The 26572-nt window shown below is 37.3% G+C and overlaps 5 protein-coding genes across 5 annotated transcripts; 3 read left to right on the top strand and 2 right to left on the bottom strand.

The window, feature by feature from the left end:
* Window positions 1–301: 301 nt before the first annotated feature.
* si:dkey-21c1.1 (uncharacterized protein LOC100150256 homolog) lies at window positions 302–4512 on the bottom strand. Its single transcript, XM_060857293.1, has 3 exons — window positions 3865–4512; window positions 2667–2778; window positions 302–2544 (listed from the first exon to the last, which is right to left on the bottom strand). The coding sequence occupies exons 1-3, from the start codon at window positions 3894–3896 to the stop codon at window positions 2293–2295; spliced, it is 396 nt and encodes a 131-aa protein (XP_060713276.1). The 5' UTR covers window positions 3897–4512; the 3' UTR covers window positions 302–2292.
* Window positions 4513–4626: 114 nt separating this feature from the next.
* Window positions 4627–7829, top strand: si:dkey-21c1.4 (uncharacterized protein C17orf80). The gene is made up of 5 exons (XM_060857281.1): window positions 4627–4864; window positions 5061–6194; window positions 6542–6652; window positions 6924–7040; window positions 7149–7829. The coding sequence occupies exons 1-5, from the start codon at window positions 4855–4857 to the stop codon at window positions 7175–7177; spliced, it is 1401 nt and encodes a 466-aa protein (XP_060713264.1). The 5' UTR covers window positions 4627–4854; the 3' UTR covers window positions 7178–7829.
* bicral (BICRA like chromatin remodeling complex associated protein) lies at window positions 7750–17897 on the bottom strand. Its single transcript, XM_060857257.1, has 11 exons — window positions 17678–17897; window positions 14631–14675; window positions 14307–14355; window positions 14033–14098; window positions 11676–13031; window positions 11516–11576; window positions 11344–11428; window positions 11109–11254; window positions 10926–11020; window positions 10648–10750; window positions 7750–10563 (listed from the first exon to the last, which is right to left on the bottom strand). Exons 2-11 carry the CDS (start codon window positions 14672–14674, stop codon window positions 10091–10093), a joined length of 2478 nt encoding a protein of 825 aa, XP_060713240.1. The 5' UTR covers window position 14675; window positions 17678–17897; the 3' UTR covers window positions 7750–10090.
* A 2161-nt stretch (window positions 17898–20058) lies between these two features.
* On the top strand, window positions 20059–21279 carry tbcc (tubulin folding cofactor C). The gene has a single exon (XM_060890183.1). It carries the CDS (start codon window positions 20102–20104, stop codon window positions 21116–21118), a length of 1017 nt encoding a protein of 338 aa, XP_060746166.1. The 5' UTR covers window positions 20059–20101; the 3' UTR covers window positions 21119–21279.
* Window positions 21280–22468: 1189 nt separating this feature from the next.
* prph2a (peripherin 2a (retinal degeneration, slow)) lies at window positions 22469–26115 on the top strand. Its single transcript, XM_060890176.1, has 3 exons — window positions 22469–23303; window positions 24223–24469; window positions 24729–26115. The coding sequence occupies exons 1-3, from the start codon at window positions 22723–22725 to the stop codon at window positions 24936–24938; spliced, it is 1038 nt and encodes a 345-aa protein (XP_060746159.1). The 5' UTR covers window positions 22469–22722; the 3' UTR covers window positions 24939–26115.
* Window positions 26116–26572: the final 457 nt, after the last annotated feature.

The following is a 26572-nucleotide window of genomic DNA, read 5'->3' as shown; positions in this document are numbered from 1 at the left end:
TCTAATGTTTACCTTGCATGACACGTTATGTCTCTTCAAGAAATGTAATAATTATTTATGTTTTGCACTATGGGGTTATTCCTCAAAGCTACCGTAGTCTTCCAGTGATTTAAAATCTTTAAAACCACAATGCAAGCGTTAACATACAAACACATTTCAATGTTTTTTAATGAATGAAATCAGCTCCGTGGGTTTTACGAACTGTGCCGTGTATTTGTGTGTGAGATATGGATCTAGTTAGCCACGTGTCATTAAACACAATGTATTAATCATATCTTCATTTACAGATGGACGTCAACACTGTTATTTAAAAACTTTTATTGTTGATATTGTAAGATGATCATTTGAGAAAATAACTGTTTGTAAATGAGTTAGCTATGTTATGTACAATTCTACATACAAAACATGAAAGTGATTATTATTATTTTCAAAACTGATAGTCTTACTTCCAACCTTTTTTTTTTTTTGCCCTGTAAGCCTTTCAAAAACAATTCAGAAACTTAGTTTGGGGTTCGTGCACCACTCTATAAATTCCCCTGAGACACAGTACAAGCAACACGCACTTCATCAAACTTGATTATTGTCAGGATTATATTCAACGTCTGTTTTGCTGCTTGAGTGCACACTCCACATGTTCAAATAAAAGTAACATTTGTTCATTTAAGAGCATCTGATTTAATGAGGAAGCATTTCAGAACATACAACACTGCATACTCGTGGGGTTTTTTTTTGTTTTTGCCTCTGGAATGAGTTGATAAAAAGCGCATGAGAAATATGGGCATGAAGGTCGGGTCCATGGCCATGAAGGTTGAGCATTTGTGTAGTTTTGAAACATGTGCTCACATGCATTTAATATCAGAGGAAAAATAATTCTCAGGGTTATGTTTTTATTGTATAGGCATGTGAACTATTTTGTAAAACCTGTCCTGCAACCCCCTAGAACTGCTGGTCCTTCTCATGGATGTAATGCAGTTCGTCAGTGCAAGTTATCAGTTATATCTCACCCAAACTCTCAAATGAACAGTTCATATGGAAGCTCAAACATGTCCTCTGAACACATACATAATATGATCCTACATACGTACAAGACTACAGCCTCTGGGATGATCAAGCTGTAGCACTTTCTGATATAATTGTCCGTTATTCAGCTGGAGGGAAGAATGAGAATCGCATGGGGAAAAATCGTGGTGTATGGAAAGATACTAAAACCATCCCATGCCTCTTATGACTAAGAGGTGGTGGTACTGTGGCCCTAAGCCGCTATTTAAGGAAAAGTCTATTTTTGGACCAAGGCGTCTTCCTGTGTTCCTATGAAATGGCTGAATCATCAGCAGAAAAGGCCAATGACTGTTTTTAGGCTCTGCAAAATATTCTGGGAATTAAAATGATATTGTCGTCGCAGACTGACACATCAATTAAAAGTCACTGAATATTTTGTTTACTTCACTAATAAAAGTGCCAGAAGAAGGGCACATTACAGGACACCTGAATTAAAAAAAATCCAATAATTAAATACAGACGTGCTAAAGTTAAATCCAAAAGTGAAATAAATAGTTTGAACTAAGCAACGGGCAAAATGAAACAAAACGACTGAACATAAAAATATGCTTGTGTGGCACATATCTGTACTATAGTTAGCAACCTGCCAGCAATTTGACCTCATGGCACACAGGAAAGAGATCACAATGGCCTGAGTTGCTTTAAAATAAAAATATTATATATGACTAAACTAACGCAATTGTTACCAATCAAATAGGAACAAAAAGATGTAACCCCCAGGTACTACGTATATGGATTAGAAATGGTAATAAAATTATTATCAATTCGTTCTGAATGCTCCCATGTGCTTAGCCAAACCATGTGTGATCCCAGAGGTCTTTAGAAAGAGAAAAAAAGTAAAAAAAATAATAATAATAATTCCTATGTGCACCATTTCCACTTAGCTCAACACTCATTACAAAGTACACCAACAACTCACACTGTCACGCTGTCTAACTTAACATTAACTGTGTATGACTTGATTATTTAGTATGTAGCACCATATATATGCCAGAATTAGCAATAGCGATTTACATGTAACAATCACATAGCATGCTGTCTGAGATTTTTTTTGTTATAGCACCCAAATAGAGATTTAAAACAAAACCTGACGATGATAATGAATAAGTGCTGTAAATATGGGTACCAACGCAGCTGAGCCAAAGTGAAGAAGGATCCACATTGTGCCACCGATGTAAAAGATTCCCTGTGTGGTGCCGTTAAATGCCAGATGTTTGGGGTAACCAGTGTTGATCAGGTTGTTCCTGGCTGGCCACGAGTTTTCAGACTGCTGAAGTGAGCTTCTCTAAGGATGCGGTTGATATTATGGTAAGAGTCATCAGATTTGCACTGTAAGGCCACCTCTTCACCAAACTGCCCCGAGGTGCTAGGGCTACAGGAATCCTCAAGGGCACGCTTTCCATTTATTTTTGCAGACTCGTGGATGAAGCCAGCTCCTGTCAGCTTCTCTGGGCTGCTAAAGCAACTGCTATCACTACTGGAAGACTGTTGAGAAGAGAAGAATACATCCTTCAATAAGGCTAAGCTAAGGATGGGCTTAGGTTGTTTACTTTATACAGGCTTTATTATTGATTAAAGCAAGGAAAAACTGATCATTGCATACTCACCTCAAAGTCCCAAACATCCTGGGCTAGCTCAGAAAAGATAGGATGACCCGGAAACCTCTTAGCTTGAGGCAGAAGTTGTTCTTCCTCAGCATCACAGCTATGATGCCGTTTTCTGTTAGGAGATGATCATACTCGTTAGTTTTCAGTGGTCAGTGGAGTAATTCACCATAACATCCTTAATTATTACACCTCAAGATATGGAGAAAGTGATTTTTCAGCCTAATCTCTATCTATAACATTTGTAGCGTATGTGTAATTAGCACGGCCAAAAAGTTGTTTTCCTGAATTTAGAAAAGAACGGAAAACCAGTTTATTCCAAACACATATAACGGAAGTCTAATAGAAACCTTTCTATGTAAGGAATAAAACACTTCACATGTGCTGTTAAAGGAAAATTATTTTATATAAAAAATTATATAATTAATTGTTAATTTATGCATTATAGTTAGAGATTAAATTCTTATGGAATATCCATGAAACAATTTACTTCTGATTTCCAGGTACATTATAGAAGCTATAAACGTTATTTTATTTATTCCATTGATTCCATTAATCGGTTCCTGTAATTTTTTTCCCCCCTCAGTCTTGTAGTTAGCAGTTATCCAGAAGAAAAAAAGGTCCTCTGTTCGCATGACTATCCTGTGACCAGAGACTCCTTCCATAAATGTGAAATAAATGTCTCCTTACACAAAGTTTCACAAAATAAACAGATTAAACCTTTTTTTTAATACGTAAATAACACGTTTCTTGAATTCGATAGTCCACAAATCTGATCTGGTAAGGCTTCCTTTTGTCTTTCTCATCTGTTCTTCTATAATGTATCACTGTTCCTGTGTATTATAATTATTAGATTATTGTTATTTTTTTTGATGGCTACAGATGCAGTGGTCAGATTATTGCTTTAATCATACAGTATATGCCTCATAAAGATCGCTGCTGCTTTATATCAGGTGATATTTATTCACACAAAACCTCATTAGATCTCAGTCTCAGTAGCATTCTCAGTCTTAGTCTCAGTAGCATTCGGAGTGTTCAGTGCATTCACACACACATCATGTACAGTGCAAGTGTAATATGTATTCGATGTAAAGACCTGTGTGTGTGTGTGTGTGTATATATATATTTTATATATATATATATATAAAATATATATATGAATCATAAGAGAGGTAAAAGATGTCAATCATTAAAGTCTTACCTGCTTTCTGGCAGCATGGGTAAGCCGTGCATTTGAGAGTTAGTCCTTGAACAGGGAGGCTGTGGTTCAACAGCTCAGTGTTTTTAACTCTTGTGACTATATAACCAGGCAACTAACCACACATATTCACTTCCTAATGATAAACCCTTAAAAAGTAACGTAGACTGAAAATAGATCTGAATTGACAACCAATCAATCAATTAATCACTCAATCTTGTTAGCTAGCTAATCCACATAGCCATGTAACCTGATTAGCAGCTGTTTACTAACGCTTAGTGCTCAGCATAGCTAGTGGCGAGACACAAAATGCACTAAATATATTGTGTTTTTAACTTTATTAACTCTCTGAATCCACGTTGATTATAAACACTATATGACACTTTCAGCCTGCTGCAGCTGTAACACCAAAATATCACAAGCTTAGTGTTTTTTTATCAGACAAACAACAGGTCAAAAGCAGTCAGCTCGTTCCTGCTGACTATGGATTTACTTTCACCTCCCAAGATAAACTTGATTATGTAAACACTATAAACTAAACCGCGTAGAAAACTAAACCCTAATATACACCACTTAACTGAACGGCATCGAAAGCAGGTTGCGTGACAGCTAACATTTCTCTCCAGGTAAATTTGTTTGGTGGATACTTCCGGGTTCGGCGTCGTGACGTTTTCGTGACGTAACGCTGCGTGAGAAACAAAAACAAGTATCACTAGATAGATATATAGATAGATATACAGATAGATTAGGTATTGATTAGGGTTCTTTGCGTTTTATATGTGATGTTGTTTTGAAATAAACATTTATAATGAAATTAGTATGTAAATAGTTATATACAGGCGCTGCTATTTGGGACTAAAATGGGTCCTTGGTTCTTGTTGCTAAGCGCAAGGTTAAATTAGTGTCTCTAAGAGATGTTACAGTAAATGTAGGTGATTGTCATGTTTATATTTATCAAACTCAAGTGACAGTCAGCATTTAGTGAAGCTCAAGATGAGCTTAGGTGAGTATTAGCCTGAAAAATACTAACACGAGTTGTTGTTGTTTTTTCTTACATATAAATTTGTTTACATTTTTAATTCCTTTATGTTCAGCCCCCCCAAAAATGTTCCACTGTTAGTTTGGATCTAATTTCTTTTCATTTTAGTTGATTTTAATACTCATCCAAGCTCTTTCATTTGTTTTGTTTTCTTATACAGAGATATGTCCATTTTGTGGGAAGTCGTTCAAAAGGCTCAAATCACATCTGTCTTACTGCAACATGTCCCCTGGGTCTAAAACTTCCAAAGTCACTAACAAATCTAAAGAAATACCGACTACTACTTTTAAATCAAAAATGAATAAGGGTAAGACTACAAAAGTAAATACTAAAAATAATGACATTCATTTGAATTGCTCAACAATTAAGGCAACCTCAAAATCCACCAAATCCAGATCCAAAAATGCTGAAAAGGTGAATAAGGAACTTTTACAAAACACCTCCGCACTAACAAGCACCGCCTCCAAGATACTATCCAGAGAAGGAACGAACACAGACATGTCGAAGCCCAAAACAAAATGGCTTGCAAAAAGAGAGCAAGAGATGTTAAAACAAGCTAAACTTAAAACACAGACTAGAATCAAATTCACTTCAGTTTCTCAGCAGGAAAAGTATAGCAGTAAAACATTTAAAACCCCAGTAAAAGACACACATTTATCAGCGAAAGAAACTGTCAGTGGGCAAAATCAGCTTACAGGAACTAATTTGACTTCTCAACTAACAAACAACAAGATCAACCGCAGTGTGTCAGATCCCTTTCAAAGAGTTCCCTGGACCACAGGCTGTCAGGATAAGCAAAGTATTCCAGTGGACCAGACACAAAATAGTCCAAAGTCTATGACCAAAGAATATACTTTGGCTACAAGATGTAAAGAGCAAGGTGTATCTACATTTCAAACTAAGACTTGTGTGTGGGACCACATTAAACATGGACTTCACAGAAGTAGATACGACATTGTTCCCATGTTATTTCCCATAGTTTCAGCACACAAAGTATCTTTTGCCAAGTGTGTAAACACTTTAGAGTCTGTACTCAAGCCTCATACAGGGAATGATCAAAACATTACTATGAAGACTTCACCTGGAGAGTTTCCTATTTTGCAAACCTCTGTCCAAAGACCAGCTGAAGACATGTTCAGCTCACGATTACAAAACCTGTCCGTTCTGCCATACGCACCTGAGATGGAAACAGGTTATGGTGGAACATTTTTCTGCTCACCTGATTCAGAAATCTCCTCTAATGAAAATGTATTGATGAAGTGCCAAACCTCCAAGCTTTCATCACAGAGACAAGGTAGAGTATCCTCGTTAGTAAAAGACCACTTTAATAATATTAGGTATATCACTGCTATATTACAGAGCATCCATGTAATGCAGCTCTATCAGCTACTGAAATATATTTACTTGCATCCTGTTTGCCAAAGAAGCCCTAAAGGTATCGATAATGAACACTAGGTTTAGCTTTGCTCTACACACGTGAATTAACTATTTACCTGTTGAACCACCACTTCTATAATACATTCATTAACTTGTTTTTAGATTAAGCCTTCATTATATAGGTCTGTAATAACAATAACCGTAACAGCACAGTGCACACTGTGAACAAATTCTCACTTGGAGCTTCTGTATTTGTCTGGGCAGGTTTAATGACAGAGCTGAGACTTAGAGATGTGAGATTGAATGAGCTTGCTTCTTGGCTTGGTGCTCAAACACCAAAATCACCCAGGGAGGCTGTGACAATGTTTAACAAAGGTATATTTCCATTTATATTTTGGAAAATTATTCTATATGAGTTGCTATAGACAATGTGTGCATGAATTTAATCAAAGTTCTGTACAGTTGACAGTTTTCAGACAGTCTGATGTGTGTTACACTTTCAATGATTCAAGCACTTATATATAGTCATACAAATGCACTTATTCTATGGATGCGTTTTAAATGTTTAGACGTTTGGAACAAAGAATTCTTTTCAGGCCTTTTTGATAAGCTTCTAACTAATTCTCTGTACCTCCACATCTACCAGGTTGGCAGTGGTATTACAGGAAGTACATTGATGTGCAAAAAGGAGGAATTGGTGGGATTGCAATGCTGATTGGTTGCTACTGTGTCTTGAGTTACATTTGGAGTTACCCCCATATCAGTAAGATCATTTTAAATATCATTTAATCTTGAACGGTGTATACAAGTATAAGAATACTATTTGTGATCATTTAATGTGTGCTTACTGTGTGTTCTGTTGTTTTTGTAGAAAAAGACCGCTGGAGGAAGTACCATTAGAGTATTTGGTGGACATTTTTCAACTGTACTGATGCCAGAGTATTGCAATATGTGCATTGCAATACTTGTACACTAGATATTTATACAGTCATTTATTTTACATTTTTAATGCATAATGAATTTTTGTTACAAACTTAATTATTACTTAAACCCTCCATGTTGACTTACTTCCAACAGAAGTAGGTTTATTAGTGAATAAAAAATATTTGTATAGTTATGTAATATAGTTACCACAAGTAAACACTTAACTTTGATACAGAAAGAACCATTCACTGACATCCATCTATGCATTTAGGGTGATGTCAGACATGCTCAAAATAATATTCTTTTTATATTTATTTTTGAAATGTATGCAGAATGTAGTGCACTTACATAGATTTGTTTTGTTTTAAAAGTCATGGTGTCTAATTTGTTTGCAGAACTGGTGTGAAAATTGTACAGAAAATGTTTCGTCCTTTTTTCCATTTCAATTTAAGACAAACATTCTGTTTATTAATAAACGCTAAATGTCAGTATTTAAATAATAGTTTAAACAGTTTTGGTAACAAAAGAACCATGTACCACATGAAGTATCTGTTGTATTCAAAGTGAATTTAATATTGATTGATCTTTGTTGTTGTAGTGAGCACAAATTAAACATTAATTCAATATCTGACCATATATTTTGATTTCACATAATCAAGTTATACCCAACATAAAAAATAACTTCCTCGTTTCGTTTTCCATACTTTTCTTACAAAAATTATAAATATTTTTGTTGTACTTTCATTTTTAATACAAAACAAATGTTGCAAATAAACTTTTGTATGAAAATGAAATGTTACAACCACAGAACTTTCAATCTTTCAGCATGAAGGTATTGGGATTAACTGAAGGCCACACGCGTACCATAAAACAAATAATTTTCCAAACTGATTTCACGTACATTCTCCTAAGGCAAAGAAACCCCTCAAACAAAAAGGTCTTCAGGCTGAACCTCCTTTACCCACAAAAGCTCAGATCACAGACATCACATCACAACTTTTGTTCATAATATTTGGTTGAACTGCTGGGAAAGATATACAGTATAGTGTTGTTGATTAAGGAAATTATATTTTAGGCACAATCAACCTTTCAATACCAACATGCAGACACAAAAACATACATACACAAATGTATCAAGCCATTCACTGCTGTTTATGCTGTGTTGGTCTCACTTCTGTTGTTAGGGTAAACAAGTTATTAACTTGTTAGATGCAATCAGAAAAAACCACAGTCAGAAATTTCAGAACTACTAACTGGCAGCAAAGAAATCCCTTTGTGCTGCAGGAGGGATCCAGTTTACCACTTAAAATGACTAGATAAAGCTCTGGGTGTAATGATGTTTTTCAAAAGAACTACATTTCTAAGAAGAACGAAGCAGTTTTGTCTGATTTCTAGAAATACTACAAAAATCTATCTAAAATGTTTTTGGCTCACAGCAGTTATGGTGTAGAAGTCTGTGTTCTTCACATTTCATACATCTGATGATTAAAGATCATTCTAATTCTCCAAACTAATACCAAAATATATAAAGTAGCTTTAAAATTTGTGATTGTGGCTTTAAAATTTGTTCTCATGATAAAATTAACTTGGTAAACACATGGGTAACTTGTCAATCGTTGTTAAATAACCCAACGGGTAGGCAGAACGTTAAGTCTCCTTCATATTATGATTTTGGTACTTCAAAATCACTTACCAAATAGTGACTGGAGTCAAGCTGCAGAAAACACAGATGTCTAAAAGACAGTGTGTTTATGTGTGCAAATGTTTGTTGCTACAACCGAAGAATGAAAACCAGAGAGAATATAACCTGACCAGCAGGGAACACCAGCCACAAGGGAAATGAAATAGTTTAGGACAGTATATCTCTGGGCTCATGGAATTGCAACCTACAGTTACACACCAGCAGGTTTTCTATTCAGGGCTATAAGCAGCATAAAGGGGGAAAAAAATCATTTAAAACAAAAATGAATAAAGCATAAAAGAATGTAACATTGTACCCTCAATCTGAGGACTTGGTTTCCCCTGCAGAAAAAAAAAAAAAAAAAAAAAACACTCAAAGTGAGCTTGTCTTTGTGGACAGGAGGTCACATACCTGTAAGGTACAAAACTAAATGCTAAATAAAAGAAAAGCAGAGCAGTGTCATTGCTCTTACAACAGTATTCAATTCCTCACCTGGACTGCATAGTTTAGGATTTCGACCAGTTCATTCATTCAGCTAATTCTAGCTCTTCTATAAGTAAATCAAAAACTTAAAAGAAGAATGAAAACACATGTGCAGTGCAAGGAGGTTGGGACTATGATTGAATACTACTACTTTAAAACAAGAGTGTCTATATTAAGATGCCTCATTTGGTCAGACACTACTGCAACGATCTTAACAAAAGATAAAGGACAGCAGCTATAAGCCATAGGCAGCAAGTCTTATGAAGGGCTGCTATTCCAGACACACAAGACCCACCTACACCTAAACTTGAAAAGGATGGGGGAAGGACAAAGAAAACCTCCAAATATAGTGTAACTAAGTACAAGAGTATTCTTGATCTGATCAAAGCATTTCTATGAGTAGGTATGTTGCAGAGCTACGGATAGACACTAACACATACACACATACCACACGTCAAACATACACATGAATAATTGTGTAACTAGCATTTTTCAAACATCAGAACTTACTGCTTTGTGTGGGTGATCTTCCAAAAGGGCTCTCATGTAAACGTTTCCAGAACAGTAGGCACAGTCATTTTTCTTCTCTACACCGCTTACCATGTACTAAAGGGACACTGTGTGTACAAACAATTGTTTTGCTGAAGTGCATCTCTCAGTCTCACGTTGCAGGATTCAACTCACGATTGTGACAGTATCTAACAATAAAACAAACCAAAAAAATGCTAACAGTCTAATATACTATTCACCGCGGCTTCAAGCACAGAATCAGTGTCAGATAGTTGGACATGACCATGCTCAAATGACTGGAGCTGTTCAGAGGGATAGAAATTGCCAGAACTGTGCTGAGAATGGCTAGGAGATGTGGAGTAGTGGGCAGGGTGAATGTGTTGGTGGTGCTGACTGCTGCTGCTACTGATTATGTTGGATTTCATTTTCTTCATGTCTAGGTTGTTCTTACTGAAAGTCTCTTCATGACCACCACCCCCTGGATCCTCAAAAGCTGAATAGGCTTCTGTCCTATAAGCAGGCTTTATATGGCATTCTGTCCTCTCTCTGTATCCTTGTATGTGTGATGTGTCTTGGCTAGGGGAAGTTTCCATAAAAATGGTGTTCTCCTCAAGACCATCTGAATCCATGGCCTCCGAGTTTGAGGTCAAATTCTTAGGTCCACAGCAAAATTCCTCTAGAAACCCATCTGCAACACAGAACAGTATTGTACAGTCACCATAAATGTCTTAATATTTAATATATATTTAAAAAGTTAAAGCATATTTTTTACCTGGGTCTACAAGTACCATTCGTTTGTCTTGAGTCAAGTTGTTCCGTTCCTCTTGGTTGAATGTCCTGTCAATCATTACTATTTCGGATGATGGGCTAGACCGCTGTAAAAATAAAATCCAGATCTGAGAAATCTGTTTATATGTTGTGCTTCTTCATAATCTGAAGTACAAATCCCTTTAAATAAACACTTCTGTGCCAGGTATTTTTTATTTTTTTTTTAAAGTTTCCCCACAAAGGTTTACCACCCACACACATCTTACTTTGAGGTAAACCTACCTCAGCCTCCACCATAAGCAAACGCCTGTATTTGTTCACCATTGACTGTGTTCTCATTAACACTTGTGTGGAAGCTGCCTCAAATTCTTCATCCACTGCAGAGAAAAATAGCATTAAACACTTGCATTATAAAACTCCCATACACACACTGAGTTTGAAAAAAATAGTGTAGAAAAATCATACCTTTGGCAAAATCCTCCTCACAGGGTGGCTCCCCTTGGAACACATGATAGGGCAGCAATCTGTCAAGGACATCATTTATTGAAGTAAAGGGTGTATATTCTGGAGACAGGACCCTGGTGTGATCTCTCCTTAGCTGCTCAAGAACCCTGTGTAGAATATAACAATAATATTATTATAATATATTATAATATATTAGTTAATAAAATAGCAAATGAATAGCTATTGGATAACTTACATTCCTCCTCTGCTGAGCTGCTGATTTTCAGGTATCTTTGAAGTACTGAGGAGAAGAAATTCCTGGTTGGCAGGAGTTTTCACGCCTAAGAATTTAAACGTTTTTACAATGTTTAAACTTGCAGAAACTTAGCAGCAAAAGAAAAAAATGGACATGTAATACATAATCATACCTTTTGTACCAAGAAGATTAACCAGCTGTGTCTGAGCTTTTTGTTTTGGTAATGTAGAGTCCTTTGAGAAAAAGGTTTTATTTAGAATTGCTTATAATCAATTTGATAAAGAATGAAAAAGTAAGTGGAAAAAGCATGAAATTTCTAACAAATTACTTACCTGGTTGACAGGTATCTGTTGTTGCCTTTGAAATTGTGTCTCTTGGACTGCTGTGTGTGAAGAGTCTGTGTTGTTTTGTCCCACAGGCACCAGAAGACGCTGTCCTGGGCTAACAGATATCTGTAGATGAGTCTGGAGTGGCTGGCCTGAGGAATTTACCATGGTGAGACGGTTTGGTGCCTGCAAAGCCTGTACAGCAGTCGGAGTAGGTGATGGGTTTGCAGTCCAGACTTTGGCTGAGACACCAGGCCTCTGAGTAACCTGCATTACCCCTGTAGGTGAAGCTTGCCCAATCTGACCTGTACCAACCATACCTTGATTCACAATCATCCGCCCACCAGTTGCAAAATTTTGCCCAGCAATTATCTGCACAGCTGTATTCTGATTTGTCAGTATAGAGTATGTAGTGGTGCTAGTTAAGGATGGGTCACCCACTTGAGTATTGTTTTGAAGAACCTGCCCATTCACTGCCTGGAGCCCATGGACAGTGCTGCCAGAGGGTAGCAAAAACTGCCCCTGGGAAAGATTGGCCTGGACCTGTGGTTGTCCTTGCTGTCCAAAGGAAGAATGAACTACTATGCTGGTGCCCTGACTCACAACATTTACCTGCTGGGTAGTCTGTGGCGATCCATTGGCTGTGTATGCAATAGCATTGGCTGGGCTTGCAATAGTAGTGGTGTTGGGTTGGATCCCTAGATTGCTTATATTGTACACGGTTTGTCCACCTGCCTGGAGGGCCTTGGGCTGAATAGGTCTGACCAAAGACTGTGGTACAGGGCCTCTCTGAATAATAATATTCTGCAGCTGTATTGGCCCTTTATTAAAGGGAACAGATATCTGCCCGGGTGTAGATGGAACAAAAGCTGTACCCTGACCAGCACTGCCCATCACTGTATTTCCACCAGGCCTCAAGAGTATCTGAGGGCGCTCCAGGCTCTTGATAGTCATCATGGGGGGAGTATTTCCATTAAGAGAGCTCACTAACTGAATGTGTCCTGCTTGTCCATTTGGTAAAGGCAGCTGGGGAACTTGATGAATAAAAGCCTGAGGTTGTGCCCCCGCTACAGGCATTGGGGCCATTAGTCCAGTTCCTGAAACACCTCCAAGTCCTCCAGAGAAATTTGCAGCAGGACACAGCGCTGGTTGAGAGTCCAACAACGCCTCTTCGGCCAATGTCTGTTCCGTGATATCTGCCTCCAATAAAGATTTCTGGAGAATATCAAAAGGTTGGTCCTCACTACCAAGATCAACCCTGTCACTAGGGGAGACACCATGTTCAAGCTCATTTTCAATAAACTGAAGGCTGCTGGAAAGTCCAGATTCACCAGCTTCACCAAGTCCTTCATCAGAGCCAACCTAAGCAGGAGACAATAAAAAAATGGAATAATCAGCATCACTTACACCGAAGTAACTGATTAGCTAGCAGGGTTTCTGCAGGGTTTAATCAGTCAAATTTAAGACTTCTTAAGACCTTTTTATGACCATTATGATTTGAATTTATGACCTACACGAATTACGATAAATAACTTCAGTCATTAAAATTCCTTTCAAAAGTCTTTATTATTGACTTTCATTGAAAGTAACAAGTTTTATTATTTAAAGAGTAATTCTATTATTTCTTACTTAAGATTAAGAAACTGAAGCCTTCGCCTTCTTTTTCTTGAGTATCAAGAACACAGGAACACTTAACAATTGTAACGTTAGTGACGGAGCCGAACAAAACTGACGGATCGCCTGCACCCGCTGCAGGCCTTTTACAGCAACGATATGCTTTTCCAACTTTGCATGCGACTTCAAGGCTTTTATGCCTAACCTAGACAGCTCCAACGTCTTCTTACACAGAGTGCAATAGGCTTGATACCGAGTGTTAGCGACGGGCTTGAGCCAGCTACTAAACGCACCGTCTTCGAGCCACAGATCGTTAAAGGTACATTTTCCCATTGTGATAGCCAGGATGATTTCAATTAAACTAAGCAGTGACTCAGTATGATACAGTATGTTCGGAGTTCGCGCGGGTTTCTGTGAAAGTCCTTCCGACAAGTCTGTATGCTGCCGCATGGACCTTGTAGTTCTGGAACGCTGTGATACCAGTGTGATACCACCCAGATTCCTCATACAGAACTACAACAGGCGAAACAAATGAATGCCATTGCCGCCGCGAGCGCATTTTGATTGAAGAACAAATTAATGGACGAGCATATCAATTTAAGACGTGGCTAAATGTTTTTTTATGACCTTGTATGGAAAATCCAGACGTTTTTATGTCTTTTTATGGCCTTAAATTCTTATTGTTAAATTTATGACTTTTTATGACCCCGCGGAAAACCCTGAGCTAGATTATGAGAAAGTATTCTTACCGTGGTATTTGAGAAAAATGAGGTTGCAGATTCATATGCTGCATTTGTCAGGTCATCCTCTTCTATCTGTCAAAATGTCACAAAATGAATGTCAACATAATACAGGGAAACCATGACAAGAATCATATTTTGTATATATAAAAGTCTTGATTGGTTTTATAGACTGGAAAATATGCATTAAATGATAGTGAATGCAAAAGCTGGATGATGTGGAGTACTCCAAAAATGAAATGTAGTACGATAAAAACCCACTGAAAAATACTGTCAGGCTTACCGATTTGCTATTGGAGCCATGAAGATAGTCATTTAAAGCTTGTACATCCCTGTTTAGAAAATAAAAAAAAACATACCATCTGTGGCTAGGGGATACAGTCACAGCAAATATGTTTTTAAAATTATGTATTATTAAATCCGACATGCATAATTTAACCTTTCTGTGCAATAGAAAAAAAACATTCATTTGTTCGTAACTCGTTTTCCATTAACTGTACAATTGATTCAAAAGTCGTTCATGTTAAATTTATTAAACTCATTTTTGGTCCATATAGTTTATCATAAATGGAAGTAATAATCAGTAAAGTTTAATAATTCTGCTCACCCAATAAAATCCAGAAGACGGCGATCGTCTTCATCATCCATCATCCTAAATTTAATGAAAAATACACACATTTGAGCTTCTTGCTCTGACATACAGCCACCTTTTTATTTAGTCAGGAAAAGTAACCCTACACAGTATATTGTTCAATTTGTGCAACACTATAAGATCTAATCCGATATATTTCTTTGATCATTTATATCCAAAACATTATAAACAAATGTTTTCATTGTACTATCATTTACATTTAACATGATTGAAAATACACATTTGCACTAGTTAAATCTGAATTAAGATACAGAGATGGGCATGATAAATACACAAGATAAGAAATCATGTGGATAAATCGCAATGTTTTATGACTAAAATAAAATGTGCTGTGTAATCCCTGTAGTGCAATCCATGTAAACGCTGTAAACCCTGTAAAGTAAACCCTGTAGTGTAATCCCTGTAGTGCAATCTGTGTAAACGCTGTAAACCCTCTAAACGCTGTAAAGTAAACCTGTAGTGTAAAACCCTGTAAACCCTGTAGTGTAAACATTGTAAACCCTGTAGTGTAAACATTGTAAACCCTGTAGTGTAAACACTAAAAACACTGTAAACCCTGTAATGTAAACCCTGTAGTGTAAACATTGTAAACCCTGTAGTGTAAACACTAAAAACACTGTAAACCCTGTAAACACTAAAAACACTGTAAACCCTGTAGTGTAAACCCTGTAGTGTAAACATTGTAAACCCTGTAGTGTAAACACTAAAAACACTGTAAAACCTGTAATGTAAACCCTGTAGTGTAAACACTAAACCCTGTAAACCCTGTAGTGTAAACACTAAACCCTGTAGACCCTGTAGTGTAAACCCTGTAATGTAAACCCTGTAGTGTAAACATTGTAAACCCTGTAGTGTAAACATTGTAAACCCTGTAGTGTAAACACTAAAAACACTGTAAACCCTGTAATGTAAACCCTGTAGTGTAAACACTAAACCCTGTAAACCCTGTAGTGTAAACACTAAACCCTGTAAACCCTGTAGTGTAAACACTAAACCCTGTAAACCCTGTAGTGTAAACACTAAACCCTGTAAACCTGTAGTGTAAACACTAAACACTTTAAACCCTGTAGTGTGATGAGTTTCTGGTATATGTATTGAGTTCAGTTATAATAAGCATAAACTTCGGTGTATAATGAACCATCGTTTTGTCAAAAAACTGTGGTCAGGGGGGGTTTTACTGGTAATGTGACAAGATCTAAAAAGGCTTGATACTGAAGTGTTTGTGTGTGGGGACTTTGCGGGTTTGTCCTCGATGTTTTCAGAGAACACAAAGCAACTCCTCGTGCTGAGTATAAAATGGCGGGTGCTACCTGAAACTGCGCCATTCAGCAAACCACAGGCAAAATGTACAGACACCAACAGTAAATCGCTCGCAAAACAATTAATAGCAGAAACGACAGCGAAGCTAAAAACAAAAACAAACACGAAAACTAAACAAAAATCGGGGACAAACGCATATGCGTGTGGGGGAAGGGTAAGACTTAGTGATCAGATATTTAACGAGTTTACCGGTCTTTCAGGAAGGTATTTAATCTTAATTAAATACCTTCCTGAATATATATATATATATATATATATATAGGATTTATATCGCCGACACACTCACTAACTGAAAAAAAAACCAGTTTGAACCAGTTGTCACTCGTTTTAAATGCAGACGGTGATAAAGTAACGTTCATCACTTTCACATTATCAAAATAAACGTTTTATTAAATGTTTGGGTTGTTAACTTTCTTTAGGGTTTTCTGTGCCACTTAAGGTCGTAGAGAAACACGAGCATGTTTCTGAAAGGCTGGGGCACTTTCTGTTGTGTGTAATGGCTGCTTCAAGTCGGTATTACACTGAAATAACGTTCAATGTGAATGTAGCCCTTTGTTTGTTTATATATATAAAGATATATAGATAGTCAGGTTTACACAGCACACATTTGGTTAGTCACAGTAACGTTAATACGTTTCTAGACAAACAAGGGAGGAGAAATGTCTCTTTTCCTTCCTCTCTGAAGAAGAAAAAAAACATAGCCAGCTAGCAAAGCGTTAGCTCTTCGATTGTTGCAGTCAGGGGGGCGGAAAGGAGACGCAGCAAAAAAGCATCAACCCTCAATATACATCCTAATTTAAACTCTGGCAGACAGGGGGACTGTTCACTCCATCTACACTTCGACCGGATCTCCAACTGAAAGCTTTGTCGGGTTACTTATTTTTTATTAGCTTAGCCATTAGGCTCGGAATTGAATAGTCTGGACTGCACACACACACACACACACAAAGCTAATACGTCCAAAAGAACAGAATCTCTGAGTTTATCCAGGACTGTGGGGAGCTCAGTGTTCGAGTTGTCCTGCTTTATTCCTGCTCAGGTGCACAAGGCGAGGAAATACACGGCCACCATTGGATTAGCGACCGTTCACAGGTTTGGTCGGTTGGACATAATTTCGGGTGTTGGTCTTAAAACAAACGCGTTCTACGTCGTTGTTGTTGTCGTCGTCGTCGTTGTTTGCGAGAAGAAAACAGATCAACCTAAATAAAGCTTAGCATTTGGTTTTTTTTTTAACCTAATGGCCTGCTCAGGAGTGAACGCTAGCCTGCTAAGTTAGGGTTCCTCTCCTGTCCAGAAACGGATCCGATTCGACGACAAAACATAACGAAGTGTCGAACAATAAATATTTATTTCCATTTGCATAACATAAAGACGACTTTGAAGAAGAGGCAAACCCTTACTCCTGTCTCACTCCTCTTGAAACCCAATATCTCCATTTGGCAACTTTTAATTTGCTCCCCCTCCTCTCCACCATCACCACCACCACCACCACCACCACCTCCTCCTCCTCCTTCTTCTCCCACTCATATATTTTCCCCTCACTGTCCTTGCTCTGTCTCAGATAGATTTTTCTCTCCGCGCACACTCTTCCCTCCCAGAAGGAAGGGGTGGAAGGAGGCCGTGTGTGTTTTTTCCTTGAAATTTTTATCACAAAATTATAATACACTCAAAGGGAAACTCACCGTCATGAAAAAGCAGTGCCGTGTCACCGGGGTTTCCTCGCCATCTCTGCACGGGCCGCTGAGGCAACGTTGCTCCAGCAGAAGGCGCATCTGCAGCCCTGAGGGAAACACCACCACCAACTGTAGCCCCAAAACACCACACTCGCTCATAAACACTACCACACTTCACTTAAACTCAACACTTCACGTTAACTCATACAGGCTGACCTTACAGGTCAATGTGACGCTCTACAATCAGTTCAGATTTTAGTAACTTTTATCCTCCTTTGGCTTATTAGTTGAATTTCAGCTATGGGGGCGGAGCCATGACTGGAACCACACCCAAAATAGCCAATCATTAAGTGTTATTCTAATTACATTCCCTCATTATACCAAAGATTAATGGTAAATGAAAATGACTATAATTAATTAAGTTTCAGTGAAGATTATTTATATTTTCAATTATATTTTCAATTCAATTTATTTGTATAGCGCTTTTAACAATTTCCCATTGTCTCAAAGCAGCTTTACAGAAGTATGGAAACAGAAGAGAGAAAAAACAATAAATATATTATAATGAGAATAAATAAGGATAAAAATAAATTAATTAATATATACAATTAAAGTTTAAAATTTATTTTAAAAGGTTAACTTAAATTTTGATATATTATATATATCTATCCCTATCCCTAACAAGTAAGCCGGAGGTGACGGCGGCAAGGAAAAACTCCATGAGAGGACATGAGGAAGAAACCTTGAGAGGAACCAGACTCAGAAGGGAACGTCATCCTCATTTGGGTGACGCTCTACAGTAAATTATGTGAATGTAAATAATGTCTTTTCTACAAAAGTTTATAAAATTGCAGCCGAGAGCTCCTGAGGAACTAACGGGTCAGCGTAACCTCTGAGTTCAGCACAGACCTGATTGCTGATAAAGACCAGACCGTATATTTGTGGAGAACTTTTTATTGTCTTATTTGTTACATTGAATAATTAAGTTAATAATTATAAAGATATGTAGAAGTGTATTTATGTAATGCACTTTGCTAACAATAATAGCAATTACAAATAAAAGCAATTGATCACAATTACATACAGGTTTCGTGGCCAAAATGACACATTCATTTGGAATTAAATGTGAAATTGTTAGTTTATTTTTTTATTTTGTATTTATTGTCCTACAATGTTTACAGTCTTACATGATTACAGTGTTGTATAATTCTTTCACAGACATTTAATAAAATTAACCGCGTCAAGGAAACCAGTGTTTGACTTGTTTTATTGTTACAACAAATCTAACTTTTTTATTTGACAAATGTGGCTTTTTTCCCTTTGTTTACTACAAGGGTGTATTGGGGTCTGTGCAGCGGGGACAAAAGTATTTGTAGACATTTATCCCCTTTTAGTTTTACATCTCAACAATACAAAGAATTGAATACAGAAGATCCAGAATAATCATAACCAACATGTAATGATAGGACTTTATTGACAACTAATGTTTAGATTCTAAGACAGATGAAAATACTTCTGGGTAAATTACATTGACTTTTTAATAGGAACACTTCTGCACCCGTTCATTCGTGCAGTAATCCGATCAGCCAATCATGTGGTTTGAATATTTAAGAAACTGCTGGACTGAACCTTGTTGAGAGAAATTGGTGTTGAATGACTGGACAGGGCTCACAGGAAGTCAATAATAACTCATATAATGACTCTGTACAACCATGGTGAGCAAATAAGCATCTCAGAATGCACATCAATGCTTCAGGTAGATAGTCTACAGTATTAGAACACAACCGTTATCCCTCCTGTCAACCAAGAAAAATAATCTGGAAAAAGACCAGGTGTGTGTGTGTGTGTGTGTGTGTGTGTGTTCTTTTTATTGCTTTTATTGCTAGCCTCTGAGTCCTATTCTTGGATAATAAGTTTGGAACCTTGTGCGGCCTTCTGCTGTTTTAGCCAGTCCGTATCAAGGTTTAATGTTTGGTGTATGCTGCAATGCTTTTCTGTTCATCAAAGTTATACATTAAAACAGTCAATATTTAATGAATTACTATACTACTATACTATCTACTACTATACTACTATACTATGAATTGTCTACTATACTTCCTTGGCAGCTCAAACCAATCTCACCATTTTCCCCTAGCATTTCTTATCAATAATTCGTTCACACTCTTTCTGTGTAAACTATAGAGACTGCTGTGTCAGAAAAACTCCTAAATATTTTTAATTTATTACTTATTACAGGATGTACAGGACTTTACACTCCCCTATTCTTCCCGTTTTCATTGTGAGTGCCGTTAGAATGAATCCACCAATCAAATTGTAGCTAAGAGGCGCGTTCGGATTTTTTTTGTCCAATCACTGTTCAGCTCATCAGAAAAAAACGCGTGATCCGGGTTATTTACTTCCTGGTTGAGCAGAGGAATTGTTTCGATCAACATGGATGAAATGTCAACGGATCTGTGTACGGATGACGCTGTAAAAATCCCTGAAAGCATTTTACGCCGTGATCAGGCGAGATTGGAAGAATTAGAGCGCCGCAAACATGCCAAAGAGAGCCAGGCAGTTACGGAGGAAAAGATCGGTTATTTCAGGGCTACCTTTAGCGCCAAAGAGACTGATGTTCAGGGCTTGATATCAAGCTGCACACAAACTGACCATCAGAAGGTTTTAGAGGAGGCAACCAACAAGATTCAACACCTCCGAAAATTCTTGAACGACAGCACGGTATTTCTCACCCAGTACGAACTGAGACAAGCACAAGAATCTCTCCAGAAATTGCAAGGCTCCATAGATGAGAAAAGAGCAGAGGTAATGCCCAAAAAGAAGTTCGCGTTCAGGACCCGTACTGCAGGGGCGAGTCAGCAGCCCTCAGTCACTGCGTCCAGCACTGAAGGAAAACTACACACAGATCCTGTGGTGGACTCTGAGATCACTGCTGAACAGTGTTGTTTCTCAAACATCCACAATGAAATAATAATCAAACACTCAGAAGAGATCCAGCAAAGGGATGTCTTGTTGTCTCACCTGACCAACTGCAAGGTGAGACTTTATGGCTCCCCGAGTACCGTGCACATTAAACATGTGAGCGGTTGCCAAATCCTCTGTGGGCCTGTGTCCAGTTCAGTTTTCATTGATGAGTGTAAAGACTCCACTCTGGTACTGGCTTGTCAGCAGCTGCGAACCCACAACACCACGTTGACTCAAATATACCTCCATGTCACAAGCAGAGCAATAATAGAGGACTGTCATGAGATCTCTTTTGCTCCTTTTAACTGGACGTATCATGGACTGGATGATGATTTTAAAGTGTCTGGATTGGACCCCAAAAGAAACAATTGGTCGGAGGTGGATGATTTCAACTGGCTTGCTGCTGGAACGCCTTCACCTAACTGGGCTGTAATTCCAGAGTCTGAGAGAAAATCTTGCTGGGATACTGCAGAGCCAACAGCATGATCTGGCATATATATTTTAAATCTTTGCTTAAATAATGAATCATAATAATAATAATAATAATGATATAGCCAAATTCTGATTGCCATTCTCATTCTAACAGATACTTTACTTAATGAGATGTCTTAAAATCCCCTTGTAAAAATAAACTTGGCTAAGTTATATGCACTGTGTCTTTATTCATTATTCACCTTTTTAATATTAAGTTATGTTCACACATGCACACCAGTCACATCTTTAAATCTTCAAGTAGCCGTTCCTACTACTGGTTGTCTTTAATAAGGTTTATCAATGGGTGATGCAACTAGCATTCCAGTTCAGAACAAATCAGGTTTCTTGTTGCTAAAATCAAACTTCCTGGAGGGTGAACGTTTGTATATTAAATGTTGTATATGAATGTTTTATAATGTCGTTCAGTTGATTAGTGTACATTAATGATGGAGATCACTACAATGTTACATGGATTTCCCTCATGTAAGAATATTTTGTTATTTTATAGCTGTGTTGATTGGTTTGAATTCAGTGTAAGAATTGTAGAGTGTGATTTCAGATATTTTTTTTAATTAAAATAACCTTTGAGGTATTTGGCTTTCAATCTCCACACAGTAAAGTTGCATGAATAATTTCTCAACCAACCAGGACCAATTCAATTAAATCACTTTAAAAATAAAAAAGGTAAAAATTTTTTAATCCAGATTCTGACCTCAGCCTTACTGCATATAATGCAGATAACTCATTAAGATCTGAAAATGGGTGGCATCAGTGCTATTTGAACTCCAGTGATACCAGTAAGTGTATTGTTTCTTTGATGATGGTGTAAAAACATTATTAGTGACCACATGGAATCACATATACTGTATATTCACATCTTTAACATAATGCATTATTATGTAAAACACTTGCATATTGTGTAATAAATCTTGATAAAATGTGTAATGTTTTTGGCACATCAGGCAGTGCTGTCTAGTCATTACATACAGTTCCTTATTTCATATTCATTAATGTGACTAAATAAAGAAGTCACTTCTTTAAAATTCATATATAAACAACCCTGTACACTAATCTACAAATTCTTGTAACTAAACTGAACATGAAGATCTCAGAGCATAAATAGTGTGGTCTCAAGTCCTCTTATGTTCTGGTCCTTTGGTGACTTTTGAGTGTTGCTTGTGAGACCACATGATGAATCAAACCAATCAGACACTACAACAACAACTTACTGATTGGCTGATCTGCTGGCAGAGGATTTCTGTAAATAGGATAATGCTTATTAGTGCTTTAGAACGATGTAACATAACTCTGGGTTTAATTGTATTGGTATTGGTCATTCAGTCTGGAGAACGGACAACAGTATCTTATCAAACCTCTTTGTAGAGTGAAAAGGAAAATACGTCAGCATTATGCCAGCTGAAATCTGACATGGAAATAATTGAATTGGATTACAAATTGCTGTTTGAAGATTTACATCTAAGAAGATTACATCTAAAGTTTGTTTGAGACAGTAATTTCGATCTAAAACTGTTGCAGAGGTCATCGAAGTAGTGTACAGGTAGAGTTGAACCAAAAAAGTAGACATTTTCTTTCTTTGCAGATACTAGAAGCAAAAGATGGCTCTTTGGAAGGTGAAGTTTGATTTGAAAAAAAGGGTAAAGCTGGCCCAGATGCTATGGCTCATGTATTGGGTGTCTATCATGGCTGGAGTGCTTGTCTTCAGCATGGGCCTTTTCTTCAAAATTGAACTGCGGAAGAAAAGTGAGCTAATGGACAACAAGGAAAGCCACTTTGTGCCCAACCTGCTAATTTGTGTGGGTCTGTTAACCTGCGGCATCAGTGCCTTTGGTGGCAAGATCTGTTATGACTCATTGGATTCCTCCAAGTTTACAAAGTGGAAGACATTTATAAATCCATTCCTTATCTGCTGTTTGCTCTTCAGTGCTATCCTCTTGTTCACTGCACTGTTGTGCTTCACCATGCGCATCCCCCTACAGTTTACCCTGGCAGAAGGCCTGCAGAATGGCATGAAATTCTACAAGGACTCAGATGTACCTGGCCGCTGCTACATGAAGAGAACTCTGGACTTAATGCAGATGGAGTTTCGTTGCTGTGGAAACAACAACTACAAAGACTGGTTTGAGATCCAGTGGATTAGCAATCGCTACTTGGATTTCAGCTCTAAAGAGGTCAAAGAGTGAGTGTTTGTCATCAAGTATTTGATGAGTATGCATAAATAGTGCAGCATGATGGCACTCTTGCTATGTGTAGTAAGTGAATGAAACTCAGTTTTATTAATTATAGTTGATTTGAAGTGTTGTGTATTGTATGATATATTGCTAAGCATTAGCTGCTGTCATAGGTTGTATTATTTCAGTCATCTCCAATAATATACTTGTTTTTAAATTGTTTTTACTGTTAATTTTACAGTAGTGAGTTGACAGTGTAGGGTCAGTTTGTGCAAATGCTGTGTGCGAGCCAGATCAGACTTAGGTGATAATCTTCTTGAATCACATTTGAACGTCTTTCAGAGCTTAGTGTCCTTTTCAATCACTTCAAAGACTAGGCTGACTAGCTGGGAATAGATGAGGACGCTGTAGAGAGACCTTGATTCTTAATGTTGCTGAGGTTTTAATCATGATTTGTTATAGTAGCATTTGATGTTTCATTATCCAAGGGGAAGTCGTGGCCTAAAGGTTGGAGAGTCTGACTCCTAACCCTAAGGTTGTGGGTTCGAGTCTCAGGCCGGCCACGACTGAGGTGCCTTTGAGCAAGGCACCGAACCCCCCCCAACTGCTCCCCTGGCGCCGCAGCATAAATGGCTGCCCACTGCTCCGGCTGTGTGTTCACGGTGTGTGTGTTCACTGCTGTACAGTATGTGTACACTTTGGATGGGTTAAATGCAGAGATATGGGTCACCATACTTAGCCGTATGTCATTTCACTTCACTTCAAGCAAATCCTTAAAAAATAATTTGAATGTACAGTTAATGTAGTGGAAATGCCCTTTTCACGTGTTTATCTGTGTTTATTTAAACAGTTTAAAGTACACACATCTCCCTTTTTGTAGCAGTTCTGTGATATTAATACATCTAATCTTGGTTCTCTTGTCTGTAGCCGAATCAGCAGCAATGTTGATGGACAATATTTGTTGGACGGAGTCCCTTTCAGCTGCTGCAATCCCAGCTCACCAAGGCCCTGCATTCACTATCAAATCACCAACAATTCTGCTCACTATAGTTATGACCACCATACTGAAGAACTGAACATCTTCACACGTGGCTGTAGGGAAGCTTTACTTGTTTACTATGGAGGACTGATGAACACTATTGGCGTACTGGTGTTTTTGGTTACTATTCTTGAGGTATGGTTTATAAATGTACTTTTTTTAAAATAATAGACCATAATTGGTGTTAATGTAGCCCTTACATTTATCAGCACACATAGGATAAAATCATATCATTGATTAGGTCTTTAACAGTATAACACTAATAACACCCGCAATTTTCTTCTCTTTAATGTGGTCAAATTTCTGGTTTTGCTTGTGATTCACTTTATGGTGGACTTTTTTTCTTTCTTTCTTTCTTTTTTTTTTTTTTTTTTTTAACTTTTTCCTGTCTCAGGTTGCTGTGATGGTAGGATTACAGTATGTGAACACATCTCTATCCACACTTGTCAACCCAGACGACCCTGAAAGTGAAAGTGAGGGTTGGATCCTGGAGAAATCATTCAAGGAAACCTTCACAGATGTCATAGCAAAAATGAAGGCAATGGGAAAAAACAATCAGGTGGAAGAGGGGGTGGAAGTTCAGGCAGTGTCTACAGTGAGCTGAATGTGCTTATTGAACATTGACTACTCCGTTCCTACCAAAGTAGAGACTGCCTATTTGGCATTATACAGCATGAAGATCCAGTCAGCTACATTTTATGTGGTTTAATATAAATTAGTAAATGTCTCTCCATGCAATTTTACCTGAAATCATATTGTTTTCAAACGTTTTACTTCTTCCATACTATATATTTTCAAGACATCAATTATTAGCTATAATCTATTACGAATATAGCAAGTCATCTTAGTTTTTCTGCTTATGGATTGTGTATGGCATTAGCTGGCTATAATATGCAAAACAGATAGCATAACCATATCAATTCTTAATGAATTTACATACAAAACACTACAAAACAAATACTATAATCCAACCATTTTTCAAAGATATACGAATATGACCTGAACAAATAACATACATTATACATTAACTTATATTTTGTGTACATTTTATAGAAAGAAGGTGCACTGCAAATAAACCAAATCCTGTCCTGATCAGAGTAATGCAATGCAGTGTATTAACTAATTAATTAGTGAGGTAATTTTTGGAGAAAACGTTCCAAGAAATTAGTTACACACATCATTCTTTGCGTCTGTGTTCTGTAGTGAGCAATGCTGGTTTAAGATGAAGAATGAACTTGGCTCCTTTGCTTAACAGCACATACAAATCAGGTAAAACTGAAACGTCAATGATCATAGAAGTCTCTCTCATATCACTTTCACTTATCACATATAACTTTTTAAATGATAGAGTACCTACTGTAGATCCTCAGGTTTAGCCAGTTAAATACTTCTGTGGTGCTAACATAGCGAATTAAAATACAGAAATTGTTTAAATAGGTATACGCATGAGGTTTGGCATGAGGTTCTTGCTTTTTTGACACATAGATGCAATAAATACTGATTTTAAGTATAGAATGTATTTTAGAAAACATTTCAAAGTTAAGATCATCTTAACTGGGAAAGCGTGTTCAATGTGATGCTTGCTCTTCCATTTATCAAACATCTTTGTGCTGTGATGCGTTATTCCGCCCTGAGCAAATTAAAGGAATGGAAATGAATTGTCCTGCAACTGTGGTAATAAGAAACAAGTGTATTAGTGTCAGAGTAACACAAACAGTTCAGCAGGATGCTTTAGAAGTGGCAGCTAAACACTTGAGACCTCTGAACATTGTATAGTTCACCGGTTTTGTCCCCATGCTTTAAAAATATACTTTTATGTTTTTCTGTGAGCAGTCATTAAAGACATAATCAGAAATGTACTCATTTCATTGTAAATAGTGTAAGAGTTCTATGTCTCTACTTTTTCAAGTAAATAAATGTAAACAAATCTTAATTTAAAAATGAGACTATATTAATGTGTATTACATGTTGCTGTAAATAAAATGTACCATAGCAAACTGGATAAGTGGATTAAGATTATGATTATATTTGTCTCTTTTAAGACAGATGCAATACAAATTTCTGGGAACTCTGCATGAGGTCTGCTTAAGGGTTTAGAGTAGTGTGTGAATCATGCAATTTTTTTATTTGACAGCTACCAGTAATATACCTTAGCTCTTGAACTGAATGATAGTGATATACAAAATAATATACAGATGAATGGGTGCAACCTAGTAAACGTTTTTCAGTTTATCCTTT

The sequence above is a fragment of the Tachysurus vachellii genome, chromosome 2, assembly GCF_030014155.1.
Source record: "Tachysurus vachellii isolate PV-2020 chromosome 2, HZAU_Pvac_v1, whole genome shotgun sequence".
Taxonomy (NCBI): Eukaryota; Metazoa; Chordata; class Actinopteri; order Siluriformes; family Bagridae; genus Tachysurus; species Tachysurus vachellii.
The sequence above is the reverse complement of the archived record's forward strand: the minus strand, read 5'-3'. Positions and strand labels throughout refer to the sequence as shown.